This window comes from Phaethon aethereus, assembly GCF_964289735.1.
Source record: "Phaethon aethereus genome assembly, chromosome: 1".
Taxonomy (NCBI): domain Eukaryota; kingdom Metazoa; phylum Chordata; class Aves; order Phaethontiformes; family Phaethontidae; genus Phaethon; species Phaethon aethereus.
The window spans coordinates 198,229,540-198,246,691 of record NC_138575.1 but is presented as its reverse complement, the minus strand read 5'-3'; the positions used below and the strand labels follow the sequence as shown (position 1 = coordinate 198,246,691).

The 17,152-nt window shown below is 50.8% G+C and overlaps 1 protein-coding gene across 1 annotated transcript; it reads left to right on the top strand.

The window, feature by feature from the left end:
- Positions 1–2,527: 2,527 nt before the first annotated feature.
- Positions 2,528–10,280, top strand: ALOX5AP (arachidonate 5-lipoxygenase activating protein; the record flags this gene model as incomplete). Its single annotated transcript, XM_082007064.1, has 5 exons — positions 2,528–2,672; positions 6,808–6,907; positions 8,128–8,198; positions 9,525–9,606; positions 10,118–10,280. The coding sequence occupies exons 1-5, from the start codon at positions 2,603–2,605 to the stop codon at positions 10,278–10,280; spliced, it is 486 nt and encodes a 161-aa protein (XP_081863190.1). The 5' UTR covers positions 2,528–2,602.
- Between the last annotated feature and the right edge of the window lie 6,872 nt (positions 10,281–17,152).

Below are 17,152 nucleotides of genomic sequence, written 5' to 3'. Positions count from 1 at the left end.
CAGAGCCCTCAGAGTGACGTTGTGCTTAAAAAAACCCAAACCAACCCCTTGCAGTTCTTATTTTAAGGCAGCCACACCAGATTCTCTTTGGCAAAGCTTTTTTCTCCCTGCGCACCCAGAAATCAGCTTAGCCAGCCCTGGAGTTGATGTCATGGTTGATTTGGGGGTTTTTTTTGCAGAGAGGAGGGTGACACCCTGTTTTCCTCCAGGCATAGGTGAGAGGTGGCTTTGGAGCGAGCCTCAGCAAGGGGAAGCAACGGGCCGGGTTTCCAGCGCAGCGCCAGTGCCGCCAGCGGGTCCTGGGGACAGGCGGGAGTCGGAAGGGGCACAGCAGAAGAGCAAAGCAGGAATGAGGATGCGGTGAAAGGCGCTGAGCGGCAGGAAAACCTCCGTTATTTTTTGTGTTATGGCAATTTCAAACCTTAGCAGCCTGATTCCTACTGCCTTTTATATGAGGCTCCTGACAAATTGAAGCCACCTTTGGAAGCCTTTGAAAGTAGGGAAGAGCGTGCATTCTCATGGCAAGTTGGAGGCTTACTGACTCAAGAGTGGTCTCGGCTGCTTTTACTGCTCCTTGTAAATCAAAAGCAAGCTGCAAGCTGCCTGGTAGGTTTACACTGGTGTAAAACAGGCAGAAGAAAAAGAAGGATCAGTGCCTGCTGTGAGAGGATGGCTGGTATTCATCCTGGTGTGGATGCCCTGAGGACCTGTGCTGTCGTCTTCTCCCTTTCCCGTCAGCAGCTCTCTTCTGCCTGCCCATGTCCATGCATGGTCCTTTCCTCACTGGTCTCCGCTTAGACGGTGTTCCTTTTCTGATTTAATTCCGTAACTGCTTTTAGGTGATGGGTTTCCCTCCTCAGAAGATAAGTAGAAGCTTAACATTAAATACCATCCTTAAATACCAGCTACAATTCAGTGCTCAGTAGAGCACAAAACATAAACTTTGATGCTCAAGTATGAAAAGACCATTTTGTGGGGAAAAAGCAAACTTCAGTCCAAATAAAAGCATTCTCAAAGTGCTATTTTGCTTTCCTTTTTGTTCTTGTTTGTTTGTTTGTTTGTTTGTTTCCCTAAAGCAAATTTGCCAAGAGTTAAAAGTCTGGAGAAAATATCGCAGGACAAATCTCAACCTACATCCTGTTTATGGCCTTGCTGCTCACACAGTCATGTCTGTGTGGACTATAGGGCAAGTATCCTAGAAAGACGGCCGCCTTCTAAGAAGTGAACAGAAGGCCACTACTGTCAATGTTAATCACCTACCACTCAGCCAGCATGTTTCTATAGTTTTGCTTGTACACAAAGTACCTGCGAGTTTTCCATATCTAATAGTACAGATGATCATAATTTGCATGATAGAGAGATGGGATAAAAACACCCATGTAGGTGAATGTTTCCCCATTGAACAAGATGGATTTCGCAGCTTGGCACCTGCTGGGAAGTTCTACCAGGCTGTGTCCCATACAGAGAGAGGTAACCAGTTATCCAGCCGTGGTTTGGATGCTGAGCGGCACTCAGACCTTCTGGATAGCATGCGGCGGAGTACAGACAGACAGATGGGGCAAAAGTTGTCCAGGGCTCAGTCCAGTGAAAATGTTACTTGTATTAGTGCTAAACCCCTACTGAAGGTAAGAATTTTTCATAAGGCTTTTCCCTGTCAGAATATGGGCAGAAGGGAGCAGAGCGGTTAGGGTTGGTAAGTGATGTGCACTTTGGATGAGGATGTTTTCCAGTGATCTGACAGAAGCTGTGGGACTTTCTGCAGCCGTCCAAACACCACAGCCTGCACTTCCCTGCCTTCTCCATCCGGGGGTTGAAGCTGAGCTGTGAACATGGGGCAGCAACTACATTCAGCCGCATTGGGCTTTGACTACTAAAATTGGGGTACAACTGTGAAGTCTGAGCCTGTAAAATGCTTGAATGCTGGCAGCTGTCACTATCATCCAGGGCATTATTTGCAGGGGGAAGGATGCAGGATCCATCCTTGGTAATGAAAGACGTAGTTCTGTGCCCACCTGCGATGTTCACAGCATTTGTGTACTGCCCATTCAAATATGCCTGATGCATCAGGAGCTTTTCCTTGTGGCCTGGAGACCTGGGGTCTCCTCACTGGTGAGGCTGATGGAGATGTGACCAGGGAGGGCACATGTCTGAAAGCAGCAGTGTTCTTGAGAGTCTCCAGCATTATTTCTCCTCCCAGCTACTTGTGGGATGGTCGGGCACTTGCAGGCAATGGCACGATAGCCTGGTTGGTCTCTTCCATCCTTTCTGCTGTTCCACACAGCTAGCCGAATGTACTTTAGATATCAAGGTTGCTATTTTGCTCCTGAAGGGCAATAGGTATCTTTCCACATTATATATCTTCTTAGATGACAGACATATAATCTCTTGTTTCTTGGGGCTTCGCTGGTATATGATGAGTGAGAGAGCCTGTGGCTGTGTGCTTCGACAGGCATCCAAGTGCAGGGTGCTGCCACTCTCTTGTGAAGCCATAGGAAGTGTTTCATGATTCAAGATAAGACAGACCTTCACTTCCTCCTTCTGTGCTTGCAGAGCTGAGCTGCCGCCGAGGCTGCGCCGTCCACCTCGACAGCCCGCTTGCAAAATGGACCAGGAAACCCTGGGAAGCGTTGTCCTGCTCGCCATTGTCACCTTGATCAGTGTTGTCCAAAATGGTAAGACAAAAATAAGCATTTATTTAAGAGCTAAAAGGGAGCTGAGAAAAGTTCAGGATGATATATGCTGATCTGGTCTTTGGATAGGTAATCTGGTTATAAGTGCGTGTGTGCTTAGGCATGACTTTGGCTTGAGAAATTGTCTTCTAAGCGTATGATTTTTCATGCAGTACCTTGGCCGTCGCATGGACCTACTCTGTGATATTCTAGAGTTTGTTATACATGTGTCAGCTAATGCAAGGATTAATATGCTGGGGTACTCTGTGACAATATGCATTTTCATTTGATGACTGAGACCTCCTTTCCTGGCTAAAGTCCCTCACATGGGCAGCCCGGGCAGCTGTCCCGGGCAGGGGACAGGGACAGGGCCTCGGGGGGCTGCCGTGGGTCAGACCTTTGCACGGAGCTGGGCGAAGGGGGCAAAACTGCACTGACTCATCAGAGAAGTCTTTCTTTTTCTGGGTTGTTGGTGGGCAGGCAGCTCTCCTGGTTTCCTGCATCTCCAGGTCCTACAGTCCAACTAATCTCAATTGACTGCGGTCCCAAGAACACTGCGCATTTCCTGCAATGGAGAAGTTTCCTTTTTTAGCTCTTATTCAGACCTCTATAGTCCCTACTATTCCTCAGGATTTTTAAAATAAAACAACAAGTTTCTCTCTTGTGCAAGTCTGATTTTAACTTGATCATCATCTCTTCAAATACTTAATCATTTTAGCAGGAAATTCTGCCCAGAATAGAGAGAAGGGAGTGAGTTTTGCCCCAGCTGCACTGATATCACCCAGGTTCAAGGAGAGTCAGCAGTGGGATGAGGGGATGACGCAGATGCTAGAAACCTTCTGTGAAGGCTTCTTGGTACCAATGGAAGATTCCCACTGAGCATAAACCCCATGTTTGGTCCCAGGAAAAGGGCTATTCTTGGGCTGCTGCAGAGAGGGGAAGTGGAGGGAGCCTCACCATAAGCCTGGCTGCCAGAGGAGGAAAAAAAAAAAAAAAAAAAAGATGCAGAGTGGTTTGGTGTCGACATGGGCACTAAATAGCACGTCTAACCCAATGCTGTTTTCTGGTAAATGCACAGCGTGTGACACTACCAGAATATGAGATGTTGAGATCAGAGCACATTCTGCAATTTAAAAAATGTGTCAAATCTACATTTCTTGCTATTTAACCAGATTACTTTATATACAGGGTTTTTTCCCCTCACTCTGAAGCTCAGGCATTTGCCTTCCAGCCTGACATGCGCTTTTATCTCATGGAAATCTGTCTGCAAGATTATTGACCCAACTGCTGCAAAGGGACAGTGCGACACTTGGCAGAGGACTTAGTGTGCCAAGCATGAGTGGCACACAGCCCTAAATCATGATTTCAGACCTTGAATCATCTGATTTCCTCCTCCTCCCAGGCTTTCTCTCTAGAAAGACTGAACTGATATGCAGTCCTGCAACGAATGCAATAATTAAGGTGGTAGAAATGCTTGTCAAGGGATATCTATTGCACTGAACTCTTGCTATTTCTCTGGTTTCAGCAAAGCACTTGGGCATCTGCTTGACTGTCTTCTTTAAGTACGTGAAGTCAGTACCCCGTAAATTCGGGTTTATATTTTTTTCTGCACCTGGTGCAGGATTAGAAAACAGTTTGGGTGACTGCTGTTATTCCCGAAGCTGGAAGTAGGCAGTGGTGCTGCCCCAGTCTGACGTGCGTTTATGGTTACCTTGTTCATGTTGGGGATCTCCATATCCTACAGAATGACTCGTGCTGCCGGATGCTGCTGTGTCACACATGTAGCTTTAGGTTTTGTTCTTGCGTCAGAGAGATGTTGCAATTCATCAGCTTTCAGGGTAAATCAGTGGTTATTGTTGAGCAGATTGGGATGGAGGAAGAAAAGCAAAGTCAACGGAGAGAAGGGACAACCTGCACGTTTGCCAGCACTCACTAGGTTGGAGCATCAGGTCATGGTTTCTGTTGGCATGAACTTGTGAAACAACCAGGGTTGGACTGAACTCCTGCACATTAATTGACCAGAGTGGGACTGCAGCCTGTGCAGCCCTGGAGCCTCAGGGCATCATCTCCTGGTGCCGCTGAGCTGAATTGAACCCCTCAGCTCCAGCCCTGCTCCACTCACTCATTTCATGCAAGCTTGTGAAACCACCCTGTTGCCTTGAGGTTCAGAGTCAAGAGCAGGAAATATGACCATGGTGTTGCAAGTTGCTTCACACTAGTCTCTCATTTCTCCAATGCCAGGTTAATGGAGCCCAATGCTGCTGAGATGGGAGTGCAGACCTGCAGCAAGGGCCACCACTGGATGTGATCTGTCAGCTCACATCACATCCGTGGTGTGGGTGTACATAATAACCCTACCACTGTCCTTTGCCCTGCTGCCCAGTCCTTTGACCATACCCACATCCATACACCACGTCAGAGACGGCAAGATCTTCCAGGACAGATGCCTGGTCCTCCACAGCCAGATCCTTCCCAGGAGACCCAGCACTCCCAGGCCTGCCCAGCCCTGATCGCAGAGGCTCTGCACCAGGAGTGGCACCCCCAGCACTTCCAAGCTCTTGTTCTTGGTGACCACGGTCACACTGGACATGTCTGTGTTCAGCCTGATGGTTCTCGGTGTTGAAGAGCCTCTCTGCAGCAGCACACGGGCGTTTGGGAAGTGGCAGCACCTGTGGCAGCAGAGAGGGAGAGATATATAGCTTATGCTTGGCTTTCTCTGAAGCTGCGGCATCTTCTAGTGATTTCACATACATGCTAAATGGAAGAGAGAAGGTAGGCAACATAACCCAGTGAGCCCATGCAGTCCCAGACCTGCAGGAAGTGGTTTCTCATCACTGCAGCTTTGCACTGGAGAAAAAAATGCCATTCAACCCAGTCCTGTTCAACTAGGTCATCTTAGACCCTGTAGGCAGGTTAATAACCCCATGCCAAAGGCTGGGATGGTGGGTGGAGATGCTGAGAGCTCTCAGTGGCTCTCACCACCACTGGATGGTGTCTGCTTTGGGTCTCCCAGGGCCAAGTTGTCCAGGAGCCGGCCAGTGCACCACGCTGGTGGCACCAGGAGGGTCTGCAGCCTGGCTCAGAGTGGGGATGCTGACTTAAAGCACTGCGTATTTTTCTGGAGAAAGGCCTTATGTACCCAGAGAATCACTCGATACTGGAAGGCAAAAAACTCAGTAGCTTTTAATGAAGGCAATGGAAGTACAAAAGACCTACTTACAGCATCAGTGTGGGGAAAACAGAGGTAACTCTTCAGATACCAGGTATGAAATCCTGCAGCTTATCAAGTTATACTTCTATTGCTATAATAATACCTTTCCTGATGGGTTATCTTTTATATATACCTTTGGCTAATATTCTAAGCTGTAGAGTGATTTGGGTACACTGAGATGGGATGCACGATAATACAAAGCTTGCAGCTTGTAGCCTGTCAGGGCTCTGTCTGCTGTATTTAGACACATGATTGATGGTCTCTGGTGTAGTGTCATCAGATAAAACGTGTTTGTCAAGCGCATGATACATTATCTTGAGGTGCTGCATTTTTGCAGCAGCTAACACCTTGACCCAACGCAGTTGCTTAAAAGGAGGATATACACAAGACGGACACACAGCCATCAGGGACAGGTTTTCAATGGGCCTTTCTGGAAAATTAACCCGCCCTGCAGGATGTCCCTGGTTTGGCAAACGGCTATCACTGAAAGAGAAGAGACTCCCTTGTCTCCCTGCTCTATTACAGAGTGAGAATTGGGTTTGGCAGCTTTGTCTAGAAAGCTTTTTCCCACTGGGGGCACAAAGGACGGGGTCTGGGCTGCTCTTCTGCAGCAGAGAGAGGTGCAGGCTGCCAGAAGGGCAGCGCAGGGACGAAGCAGGGCTCGGAGGTGAGAGCCTGCTGCCAGTCACATAACAAACACGTGAGGATGTCTGAGGTCACATCGCACTGTGCCTTTGCACTGAGGGTTTGGTTATACCACGGTGGCAGAGTGAGCACCCTGGCCACATCCTGCAGCTCCACACGCCCGTGTCCTCTCCTGCCATCCAGCCTGGATGCTCGTGAGAACAGACCCGGGCCCACAAAGCCCAGCTTCTGCAACATGTTCACATTACATCTCAGATCGAATACTCTGTGTTTTTTTAACAGCTTTTTTTGCTAGCAAAGTGGAGCATGAAAGCAAACACTGCAACGGCAAGGGGTTCCAGCGGCTGGGATCCTCTGCCTTCGACCGTGTCTACACTGCCAAGTGAGTAGGCAAGCCCTGAGGAACTGGTGGGGCCAGAGCAGGGTTTGCCTCTCTCTTCATTAGGGTTTATTCCAATCTCTTTTGGGTCCAGAGGTGGGTTCCAAATGCCCTCAGATGAAGGCTTGGCTCTACAGTCCCACTGCTGCGTGCATTGCTGTGATGTTTAGATCTGCAGTTCACCAGTATGTTTGCTGGTGAACCCAGGTCCTTTCTGGACCCCAGGTGATGTATTTATATTGGACTTGCAGCCCTTACGTGCATTATGTCCCTTCATTTGGGAGCCCATTCACCCAACAGTAGCTAATGCTGGCAGCATGGTACCAGCACAGCCGGTGTCCCCAGGGCACTGCGGCTCAAAAGGAAAGATCCAACAGAGAGACGTGACTTGCTGAGGAGCGGGTCGGTGGCAGAGCTTGTACAAACCTCTCGGTCCCTCGGGCAGCTCTCTTGGCATGCAGCTCTCTGCTTCTCTGCCACATCTGTACCTCTTGTCTTTGACATGCCTTCAAAGAGAGCAGAGGGGAAAATTAATTCCAACCCAGAAGAGAGAAGAACATAAAATATTTTTTATTACCCATGAAGTACTGACGATGTGCTTGAAACTGGATGGGATGTCCATGTGCTGCCCTTCACAGGTGTGCAACCTCTGCCAAGGGCAGAGTGCTTCCCCCTTGGAAAGCATTCCCGGCTGAAAGAGGCAGCTGGAAATCATTCCTGTTCCCCTGCAAAGAGACATGTTAGCTCTGTCAGACACTCCTATTTGCTGTGTGATTGTTCTTTTGTTGGATTCATGCAGCTTTCAATGGCAATAACTTGATTAATATGACTTAATTACAAGGATTTCCCAAGCCAAAAAGCACACAGCATGTATTATACATATGCCATGATCAAAAGAGGTTAGAGGAGGAAAGCAGCTTTCACAGGTGCCAGGCATGTGTGCAGGGCAGATTGTTTTCCTCATCGGGCAGGACAAAGGCATCCTTTATGCGAGTGGGGAAACGGGGAAGCAGACCTGCGGGCAAGGCAGCTGTTGTGTTTGGGCACGGATGCGCCAGCGGCCGCAGGCAGGTCAGAAGCCTCCCACCGCTCTGGGGTAAAAGCCCACCCGCAGCGGTGCTAGCGCAGCCCAAATGCACACCCCACCACCCTTTGCTCGTGAAACGTTGGTTTTGTTTCTATTTTCACACGTTCTGATTTCTCTCTGACAAATTCCTTTCTAGCCAGAACTGCGGACACGCGTACCCTACGTTTCTGGCTGTGCTTTGGTGCGCTGGGCTTCTCTGCAGCCAAGGTAACACACAGGTTTTTTCCCTTTTCAACCTTGCACCACTTTCAGCAAGTGGAGAAGAGAAGGCTCCAGTGAGACCTTACTGCAGCCTTCCAGTACTTAAAGGGGGACTATAAGAAAGGTGGGGACAGACTTGTTAGCAGGGCCTGTTGCCATAGGACAAGGGACAATGGTTTTAAACTAAAAGGGGGTAGATTAGACTAATCTGAGGAATACATTTTTGACAATGAGGGTGGTGAACCACTGGCAGAGGTTGCCCAGAGAGGTGGTAGACACCTCATCCCTGGAAACATTTGAGGTCAGGTTGGAGGGGGCTCTGAGCAACCTGCTGGAGTTGAAGATGTCCCTGCTCATTGCAGGGGGGTTGGACTAGATGACCTTGACGGGTCCCTTCCAACCCGAAGATTCTACGATTCTAAGGGACGGTGAGCATTTCAGAGGTTACACTTCAAGGGACCAAATTGTCCTGCAGTGGGGGGACCAGTCTCACTCAGCTGTCCTGCAGCTACTTGTGCTGAATTAGCAGCACACTCCCTGACATGGTCTATGCCAACAGATATGTTCCCAGACATGATTCCAGACAGTCCGGGCCGGGGAAATTTCCCATATAGGCATTATGTATGAGATCCCTCCATTTTGGGTGGAGGGTTTAGTACTTGGATGCTGGATGCCACGTTATTCACCCCCGGGACTGGAAATGGTCTCATTTGATTAAATTGCCAGAGCTGCCAGCCCTTCCCAGTGCTGAGGGCAGCCCAGGAGTATTTACCTGCATTTCTAAATACGATCCCCTTTAATGTAATCTGAGTTTTCCTAAAGTTGAGTACTTTCCTAGGGTCCGTGGCTATTCTTTCTGGAAGAGAGGAGTTTCCTGACCAGAAGAAGAAGGGCTGTTGCCTGCGGGTGTGGGGAAAGCTAGAATTAGGGGGAAAAAGGGAAAAACCCCTTTTTACGTGCTCAGAAATTAGTGTTGGACCACAGTATAGTCCTCCACCCTGCTCCCAGAGAAGTACATCGATTGGCTGCCTTTTATTTCTGGTGAAGGCAGTGCCTAAGCCGGCACCCTCCTTCCTGAGCCCAGCGTGACACACACCGGGTTGCTGCAGCAGGCACAGCTCTGGGCAGGATTACACCCACAAAGTCTTCAGAAAAACTGGTGTGAAGGCAAGGCAAGCACTCCGTTTCCCACGCAAAGGTCACTGTCCTGCTTTCCAGTGACCGTCCCATCACCCAAGGCTGCAGGTCCCCATTTCCCGGTCCAGCGGGAAACAGTACGTACGGAGAGACCTGTGTCGCTGTCTGTAACCTGTTGTTTTACCATTCACCCAGCTCCTGCCGCCTTTGCTGGCCTGATGTACTTGTTTGTGAGGCAGAAGTACTTTGTGGGCTACCTCGGGGAAAGGACTCAGAGGTAAGGACTTGCAGAGCTTCTTCACAACATGGGACACAGGAGGTGCGGTGGCACCGGGGGTCAGGGGAGCTGCAGGAAGAGGGTGGCTGCTTCAGCAGTGCCCGCTGACAGCTTCCGCAAACGCACGCGTTGGTGTGTTTGTGCTACTATTTGCACAAGATCTTCCTTTTACGGTAATAAAACTTGTTACGCACGCGTGGAACAAGATTGTCCCACGGCCTTTGATGGTTGAGAGGACATATGAGTCCTTCTGAAGAGCTACTTTTGTACGCAGCAGCCTACGTTGAGCACAGGAGGCCAAATCCAGACCCAAACAGATCCTGACAATGGCATTGCGGAGCTCACGGCTGGCCAGAGCAGCAACGCGAGGGCAGCGCAGAAATTTGGCCCCCTCTGTCTCAGCCCCCGAGGTGTTTCAGCTGGTGTCAACAGCAGAGTCCAAAGTCTGAGGGCTTCTCGTGTGAGGTGATGTGTGTTAATGAATTGCTTTCCCCCCTTTCTGTCTCCCCAGCACTCCTGGTTACTTGTTTGGAAAGCGCATCATTTTGTTCCTGTTCCTCATGTCCGTGGCTGGAATTCTGAACTACTATCTCATCTTCTTTTTCGGAAGTGACTTTGAAATGTACATGAAAACGATAACCAGTGCGATCTCTCCATTGCTGCTCATCCCGTAGCTCCCTGCAGCACTGCGGGGGTCAGCGTGCTTAATAGATCGATACCCGGAACCAGCCGTAATTCAACTGTTTAAGAAATGAACCCGTAACCCTTTTAGATTGCTGTAAATCTCATGCTTGATGGGCTTTGTAGTTTGATTTAACCTTGCTTTTTTCTTCAGGAAAAAGATTTATCGTGAGCACTTGGCACACCCAAGGAATGATAACAACCTCCAGTTAATTCTTTACTTTTTTTCCATAAATGCAGCTTGCAAGCTGATTGCGTGACTGGAAGGGACGTTGTACGCTTGCTTCATAACGGCGTCGTACTTAGCTTTTGTCCCAAAACCTAGGGGCCTCTCAGCATCGCTCCTGACCGACGGCTCCCACAGTTATCCTCACGCCCAGGCACAGCCTTTCGCCAGCATCCCGCACGCCTCTGCCCACGCAAAGGCACTGGCCAGCCCCTTCGCCTACCCTTTCCCTCCCATTTGCTGATGACAGAGCTCCTGCTGCTGCAGGAGGGCAGCAAATTGGCCCCCGTCTGGTCTTCCTTGATAAATATTCATGTACGTAACGCTCCGACACTGATCTCATTTACACTTCAGCCTTTTTGTTCTCCCAGAGCTGTGAAAAGGGGTCTTGCGTAAATGAGGAGCTGGTGTATTGACAGTGGGTCTGGTTTTGTTTTGCTTGGCTTTGTTTAATAAAACGGTCTAAAAAGATGAAATCTGTTTGCTCCCATCTTCTTCGCCTGGTGCGTGATCCCGACGCTCGGCGGCTCGGCAGCTGGCCGGTGAGCGGAACGCGGGGAACAGCACTGGGCTCTTTGTGCAGGCTGCTAATCGCCCGAGGCACGGCTTCGCGAGGACGCGAGTTTAACAGCTCCCTCTCTATTAGCAAGTTCCATTTTCTGCCTCCATCCCCAGCACCGTGCCCCTACACGGCCATACCGAGGCGCGGTTTGATTCGAGACGCGGGCCGAGGAGGCAAACAGGCCGGTGCAGTCTTCTTAAGCACCGCTACCCTATGAGTGCTTAAGCTCTTAAGCCTGCCTGATTACCGCACGCAGGATGGATGAAGCTGTATTTTATGACTCCTTTGGGAGGGACGGAGACTCCTCGCTATGTGAGAAGAGGGGCTGCCGAGCTGCTTGCAAAAGCAGGCGCAGAAAGCCGGCTGCCCTCGTTCCACGCCAAGGCTGTCGGGTTTTGCTGCTGCCCGGCGGGGCAGAGGCGCTTGTGCGCGGCTGCTCTCCTCCGCGCCCGGCCGTCGGCGTTGCCAAAATAACGCGCACCTTTTCACACACCTCTTTTTTTTAATCTCCTGCAGGAGCTTTAGATGTGAAAGATTAGTAATAAAAATATTTGCTGCATGATGCTTAGCTAATAAATGTTCTTACTGGTTAGAATAGGTAATTTAAAAAGTATAAACGAACCTCCCCGCCTACAGCTGCTGAGACACCTTATTCGTGGGTACAGCACTTACACTCCTTCCCTCCCCTCCTTCTCAAACCACTGTAACACACTCCAAACCCTGCTTCATGCCATGCTTCTCTGCCACCCTCTCTCTCCATAGCTCATCGGCAGCCGTCCGTCCTCAGTGGCAACCCACGATCCCTCTGCCCCGTGGGGTCAGCCCACCAAGGGATGGCAGCACCTCAGGAGAAGAGGGGCAACCCCTGTGGTCTGGAGTCACCGAGTTCTTCTGCATTGCTGGTATCAGCAAAGGCTCACGCTGCCACCTCTGTTCCTCGGTTCAGAGGAGGAGATGCTTCACCAGCACCACAGTCCCGGCACCCCAGCCAGGCCAGCCTGGTCTCCCTGAGGCCTGAGACTTGTTCATGGTGGCTCACCCAACCCTATGTGTCCACCTTGCAGGTCTCCCCAGCTGGATGAGTCTCCCATGGTGCCTTTTTGTCCTCTATAGCAAGAAGCAGCTCAGTTGACCTCCTTCTGATGCCTCCTGTTAGCATGAGAAGAGACACTCCACCAGCCGGCCTTAAAGGGCAGGGGATTCAAATGTCTATTTTGGGTCAGATGATAATCTATGCCAGCACTCCCAGGCCTCTCTGTTGACTTGATGATTGGTTTCTATGTCGCTGTTTTTAGGTAAGATCAGGTCATCCTCTGAGGGAACTAAGGCCTATCTTTTGCAAGAATATCTCCTACCTACTTCCTCAAAGCCTTTCTGATAACAAAAGAGATGAAAATGTAGGCAAAATCTATTTTCCGTCTATCTATAAATGGAAATGGTGATAGTATCAGACAAACAGGTGGCACATAAATCGATCACTATGTAAATTCTCTGGGAACGTCATGCTGTGTTTTCCATGTTACAGGCAAGCCTTGTGGTTGCATTTGCCTTCCCACTCTTTCTATGAAAGGAAGGCAACGTCAGTGCTATTTGGGCTTTCCCTGCTGTGTTAGATAATTCCAGTTTCTGTTTTTAGCAGTAAACCCACCCTGTTCTGGGTGGTACCATTGCCAGCACTTTGCACACCAGCTACTAAGAAAGATGCAAACATAGGCTCCTTGCAGGGGGGTTGGAGTAGATGACCTTTAAAGGTCCCTTCCAACCCAAACCCTTCTATGATTTTATAGATCCACACGCAAAATACATACATTACTGTGCAAGATGTAGAGGCACATACTGGGGTCACATATACATGAACTCACTAGGACCTACTGAGCCGCGTTGGACGTGGGCACATGGCTGAAGTGCCAGTCCCCGCTGATGGCTCCTGTCCAAGGCTGGCTTGTAAGCCCCAGGGGCCAGCACCCGCGTTTGGTGCAGTGCATGGCACGGCAGCTCCGGGCCTGGAGCCGGGGCTGTATGTGAACAGCTACCGCTTTCCCATCCCGCTGATTGCGCCGATGCTGCCGATCATCCTGCTCGCAACGCTGCCAGGCTGTGGGCTCTGCTCCACCAGCCGTGCCCCGGCTCCTTGCGATGGTGTGCCGCCACCACGCCACGCGGCTCTTCGTGCGCTGAAATCCAGGCTACACAAGTAAATGTACTGTCTGTGTGCGCATGACCATAGGCACAGCGTGTTTGCTTACTGCATTCTGTATATACATAGAGAGAGAGTCAGTGCTGAGTCATGTGAATGCTAGAAGGTTTTCAGGGAAGGCAGGGAAGCAGGTTGCTCAAGCACCAGCCCTCTCAGCTTGCAGGCTGGGTGCATCAGAGACTGCAGAGACTGCTGGAAGCCGGGCTGTGGCAGGATGCTTTTGATCTGCTGACAAAGGCCTGGAGCACATATAGTATTCTCGCCACAGTAACTGCGTCTGCTTCCGTACAGCACTACAACCCTCTAGTGGAAACTCAACCCTATCGGCACGCCGGTGCTTCTGGCCATGGGATGAGCCATTCCTCCGAGGTTTGAAGTCTGATGGTGATGCAACAGCATCCACATTTCTGAACAGATGCATTGTTTACTATTGAATGCTATTTTTTATTATTCTGGCACATAGGGGCCCCACTCCTGAAGGAGGACCACTATCCTATCCACCCCAAAGCAAGCAGTCCTGCTTAGCACAAGGTCCAAGTGAGCAAGTAATGTCTGAGTAGGATAAGAAATCTGTGTGCACTACACACGAGGGTTTCCTGTAGTATTTCCCAGATTCCCAGTTTCCCAGAACTTGCAAAATCAGCCTGTGCTGTATCAGCTCGGTCTGAGCCACGTCTATGCCAAGTCAAGTTTCCAAATGAGTCTCTGAGGATTAGGAGAGTAGTTCTGCTGGCACAGGGCAAAGACTGGCCCTTGGCAGCTTCTTCAGCTCTCACCTGCTCTGAGATTACTTTCTTCTAGCAGAGCATCTGGTTTAACAGTCACAGAAACACAATGCCCTGTGTGCTGGTGTTGGCTGGGATAGAGTTAATTTTCTTCACAGTAGCTAGTATGGGGCTATGTTTTGGATTTGTGCTGAAAATAGTGTTGATAACACAGGGATGTTTTTGTTATTGCTGAGCAGTGCCTACACAGAGCCAAGGCCTTTTCTGCTTCTCACCCCACCCCACCAACGAGTGGACTGGGGGTGCACAAGAAGTTGGCAGGGGACACAGCTGGGACAGCTGACCCCAACTGACCACAGGAATATTCCATACCATATGATGTCATGCTCAGCACATGAAGCTGGGGGAAGAAGGAGGAAGGGGGGGACATTTGGAGTTATGACATCTGTCTTCCCAAGTACCCGTTATGTGTGACGGAGCCCTGCTGCCCTGGAGATGGCTGAACCCCTGCCTGCCCATGGGGAGCGGTGAATGGATTCCTTGTCTTGCTCTGCTTGCATGCGCAGCTTTTGCTTTACCTATTAAACTGTCTTTATCTCAATCCACGAGTTTTCTCACTTGTACCCTTCCGATTGTCTCCCCCGTCCCACCGTGGGGGAGTGAGTGAGCAGCTGCCTGGGGCTTAGTTGTCGGCTGGGGTTGAACCACGACAGGGTGGGATGCTGCAAAGCATTGAGCATTGGCCCAAGTTTGTGGACTGCAGTGGGAGCAGGATTAGGCCTTGCAGGGAATGCTTGGAAATAGTCCACCCTCAATAAGTGAAAGGGCAGTACAGAATGAGAGTAGTGACAAAATCATGCCCTGGGTGGTTTTAAACTGGTCCCTTGTCCCAGGCAGAGTAAGCAGGGTGAGCATTCCCATGCGAAAGCCCCTCAGTGAGCTGCAGAGCCTGGCAGAGCCCTTGCAGAAGAACATGCTGACACTCGGGAAGGGGAAGGACCTTGAAGGCCATGACATCCCTTCAGAGCACTCGGGGGACATGTACAAGCTTCATAATGCCGTTGGGTAACGAAGAATGCCGTCCCTGGGGCCATCGGGGAGGGTGCAGGACAACTCTGCTGTGGCTCTTCTCAAGGCGGTTCCATGACTCGAGGGATTAGGATGGAGAAGCAGCCTCTGCACTGCTCCCGCACCAAGGGGCTGCAGTGGAGGAAGAGATGCTTTTAGCAATGCTGCTGTGAGTGCAAGGAAAACACATCCCGTGGGGCGGAACAACTCGTGCTGGTGCCCAGCCTCTGCCCCACAGCGTGCCTGCCCCGGCAGAGGGAGGCTGTGGGCAGTAGGGCATCAGCACTGCTCCATCCATCCCACCTGCCAGAGCATCTCGCTGCTCCCAGCCAGCACGCAGAGACACAAAAGCGAGAAAAAGTGAGATTCCTGCCCCAAAGGACAAACAGCCTCCACAGTGAGCTGTTTTTCCCCTTTAGAGAAAAAATAAGTATCTTTTCGATTTCAGCTGCGAGGATCTTCACGCTGCGAGATGATTTCATCAGACAGATGAGCTCCCGGGGCTTTGTGCTGGCTGCCTACTGAGCTGCTCGGATGCCGTCCGCTGGGTGCTTCCCTCTCGCCCCCGGGGACGGGAACCAGACACCGATGAGCCAGCCATGATGTGGGGTGCGGAGAGCCATCAGGGTGTGTTTTTCACCTAAAAAAATAAAAGGCGTGATGGCACGGCCGTGGAGTTAAGCTTGCGGTTATGGCAGTGCCGTTTCGGGCACGCGGGAACTGACAGGGACCGCTTGCATGCCGTGGCCTCTCGCAAGACCAGGGATGCGTCGGTAAACTCAGGAGAGGGGCTGCCGCCTGCTGCGCTGCTGTTTGCCACCACTCGTACAACCATACGGCGGATTTATCTTTCCTGCGTTTTCCCAGGAGAGTGCCACCACCGCCTTCATCCCCAGACAACATTTTCTGTGCTTTTTGGCACAGCACTTCAGAGGGGGACAGTCTGACCCAGCAAGAGCCCCCTCCGTGCTCTGGGGTTAAGCAGAGCAGCAGGATGTCTCCTGGCAAACTGCTTCACGCTTTTCGTTTGTGCTGTGGCGAAGGAATTTCCTTTCAAAAGACAGCACCAGTCTGCCCACTGCCCTCAGCAGACGGGAGGGGACAGGGCACGTCCCTGCCCACAGCTGTGGGGCCACGGTCCTGCCACCGGCCATGTCTCTGTGCTCTCCCACCTCCATGGGGAATACGTCCTCTTGCTGGTGTGCAGATTTACTTCCTTCTCTCAGACTAGACAGCTTTAGCCATAAACCAAAGCAGGCTGTCATTTGTCAAAGTTTAAGTTACGGCTCAGTCCCGAGCCATATTTAACAGTACTGTGGTTTCTTGGAGCGTATCTCACTCCACGTGCCTTCAGCAGAGGTAGTGATGAAGAGCAGAAAATAATATTTTTCGTGGCATAACCCCACTGTTCAGCCCAGCTTTGGCCTCATTCTCCAAATCCCATGTGCCCCCTGTCCCTGCTCCCATCAGGCTTCCCAAGCATCCCCTTCAGTGCCAGCCCCACTCGTTCATCCCTCTCCATCTTTGTTGTCCCCTCCACATCCCTCTCTCCGGTCAATACGCCTGTTGGCAGAACTGCCTGGTGAGCCAGCACAGGGAGCTGATCTGGCTAAAACCCAACCTTTTTTTCCCCTTTCTTGGCTTGTGTTTAACCCATCTCAGCTCCCTGATCCCCATTGCCGCAGGTGGGGACCCCAACAGAAATACATATGGAGATCGTTGGGTTTCCCCTCTGCGCGGTGTAAATGCTGTGCTGATGTATTGGTCTTGAGGCACACCTATGCGGGTGAGGTTTCCCTCCCCTAATTCACCCCAAATTGTCACAGAGCCACCCAGAGGCCAACCCCCTCCTTCTCTCACCCGATACTGTCTGTAGGTCTGACATGGCATCCCATGCAGCGGAGAAAACATGACTGTACCTGGATTCTGCCAAGTTTGCAACCTCTGCTGCAGAACTCTGACAGCACAGACCCTACCCATGACATACTAGTGACACAGCTCACAGATGGAAAATAGCAGGAGGAAACTCCGGGCATGTTATGGGGACCAAAACCATGCCAGTCATTGCTTGTCCCACCCAGTGTTGG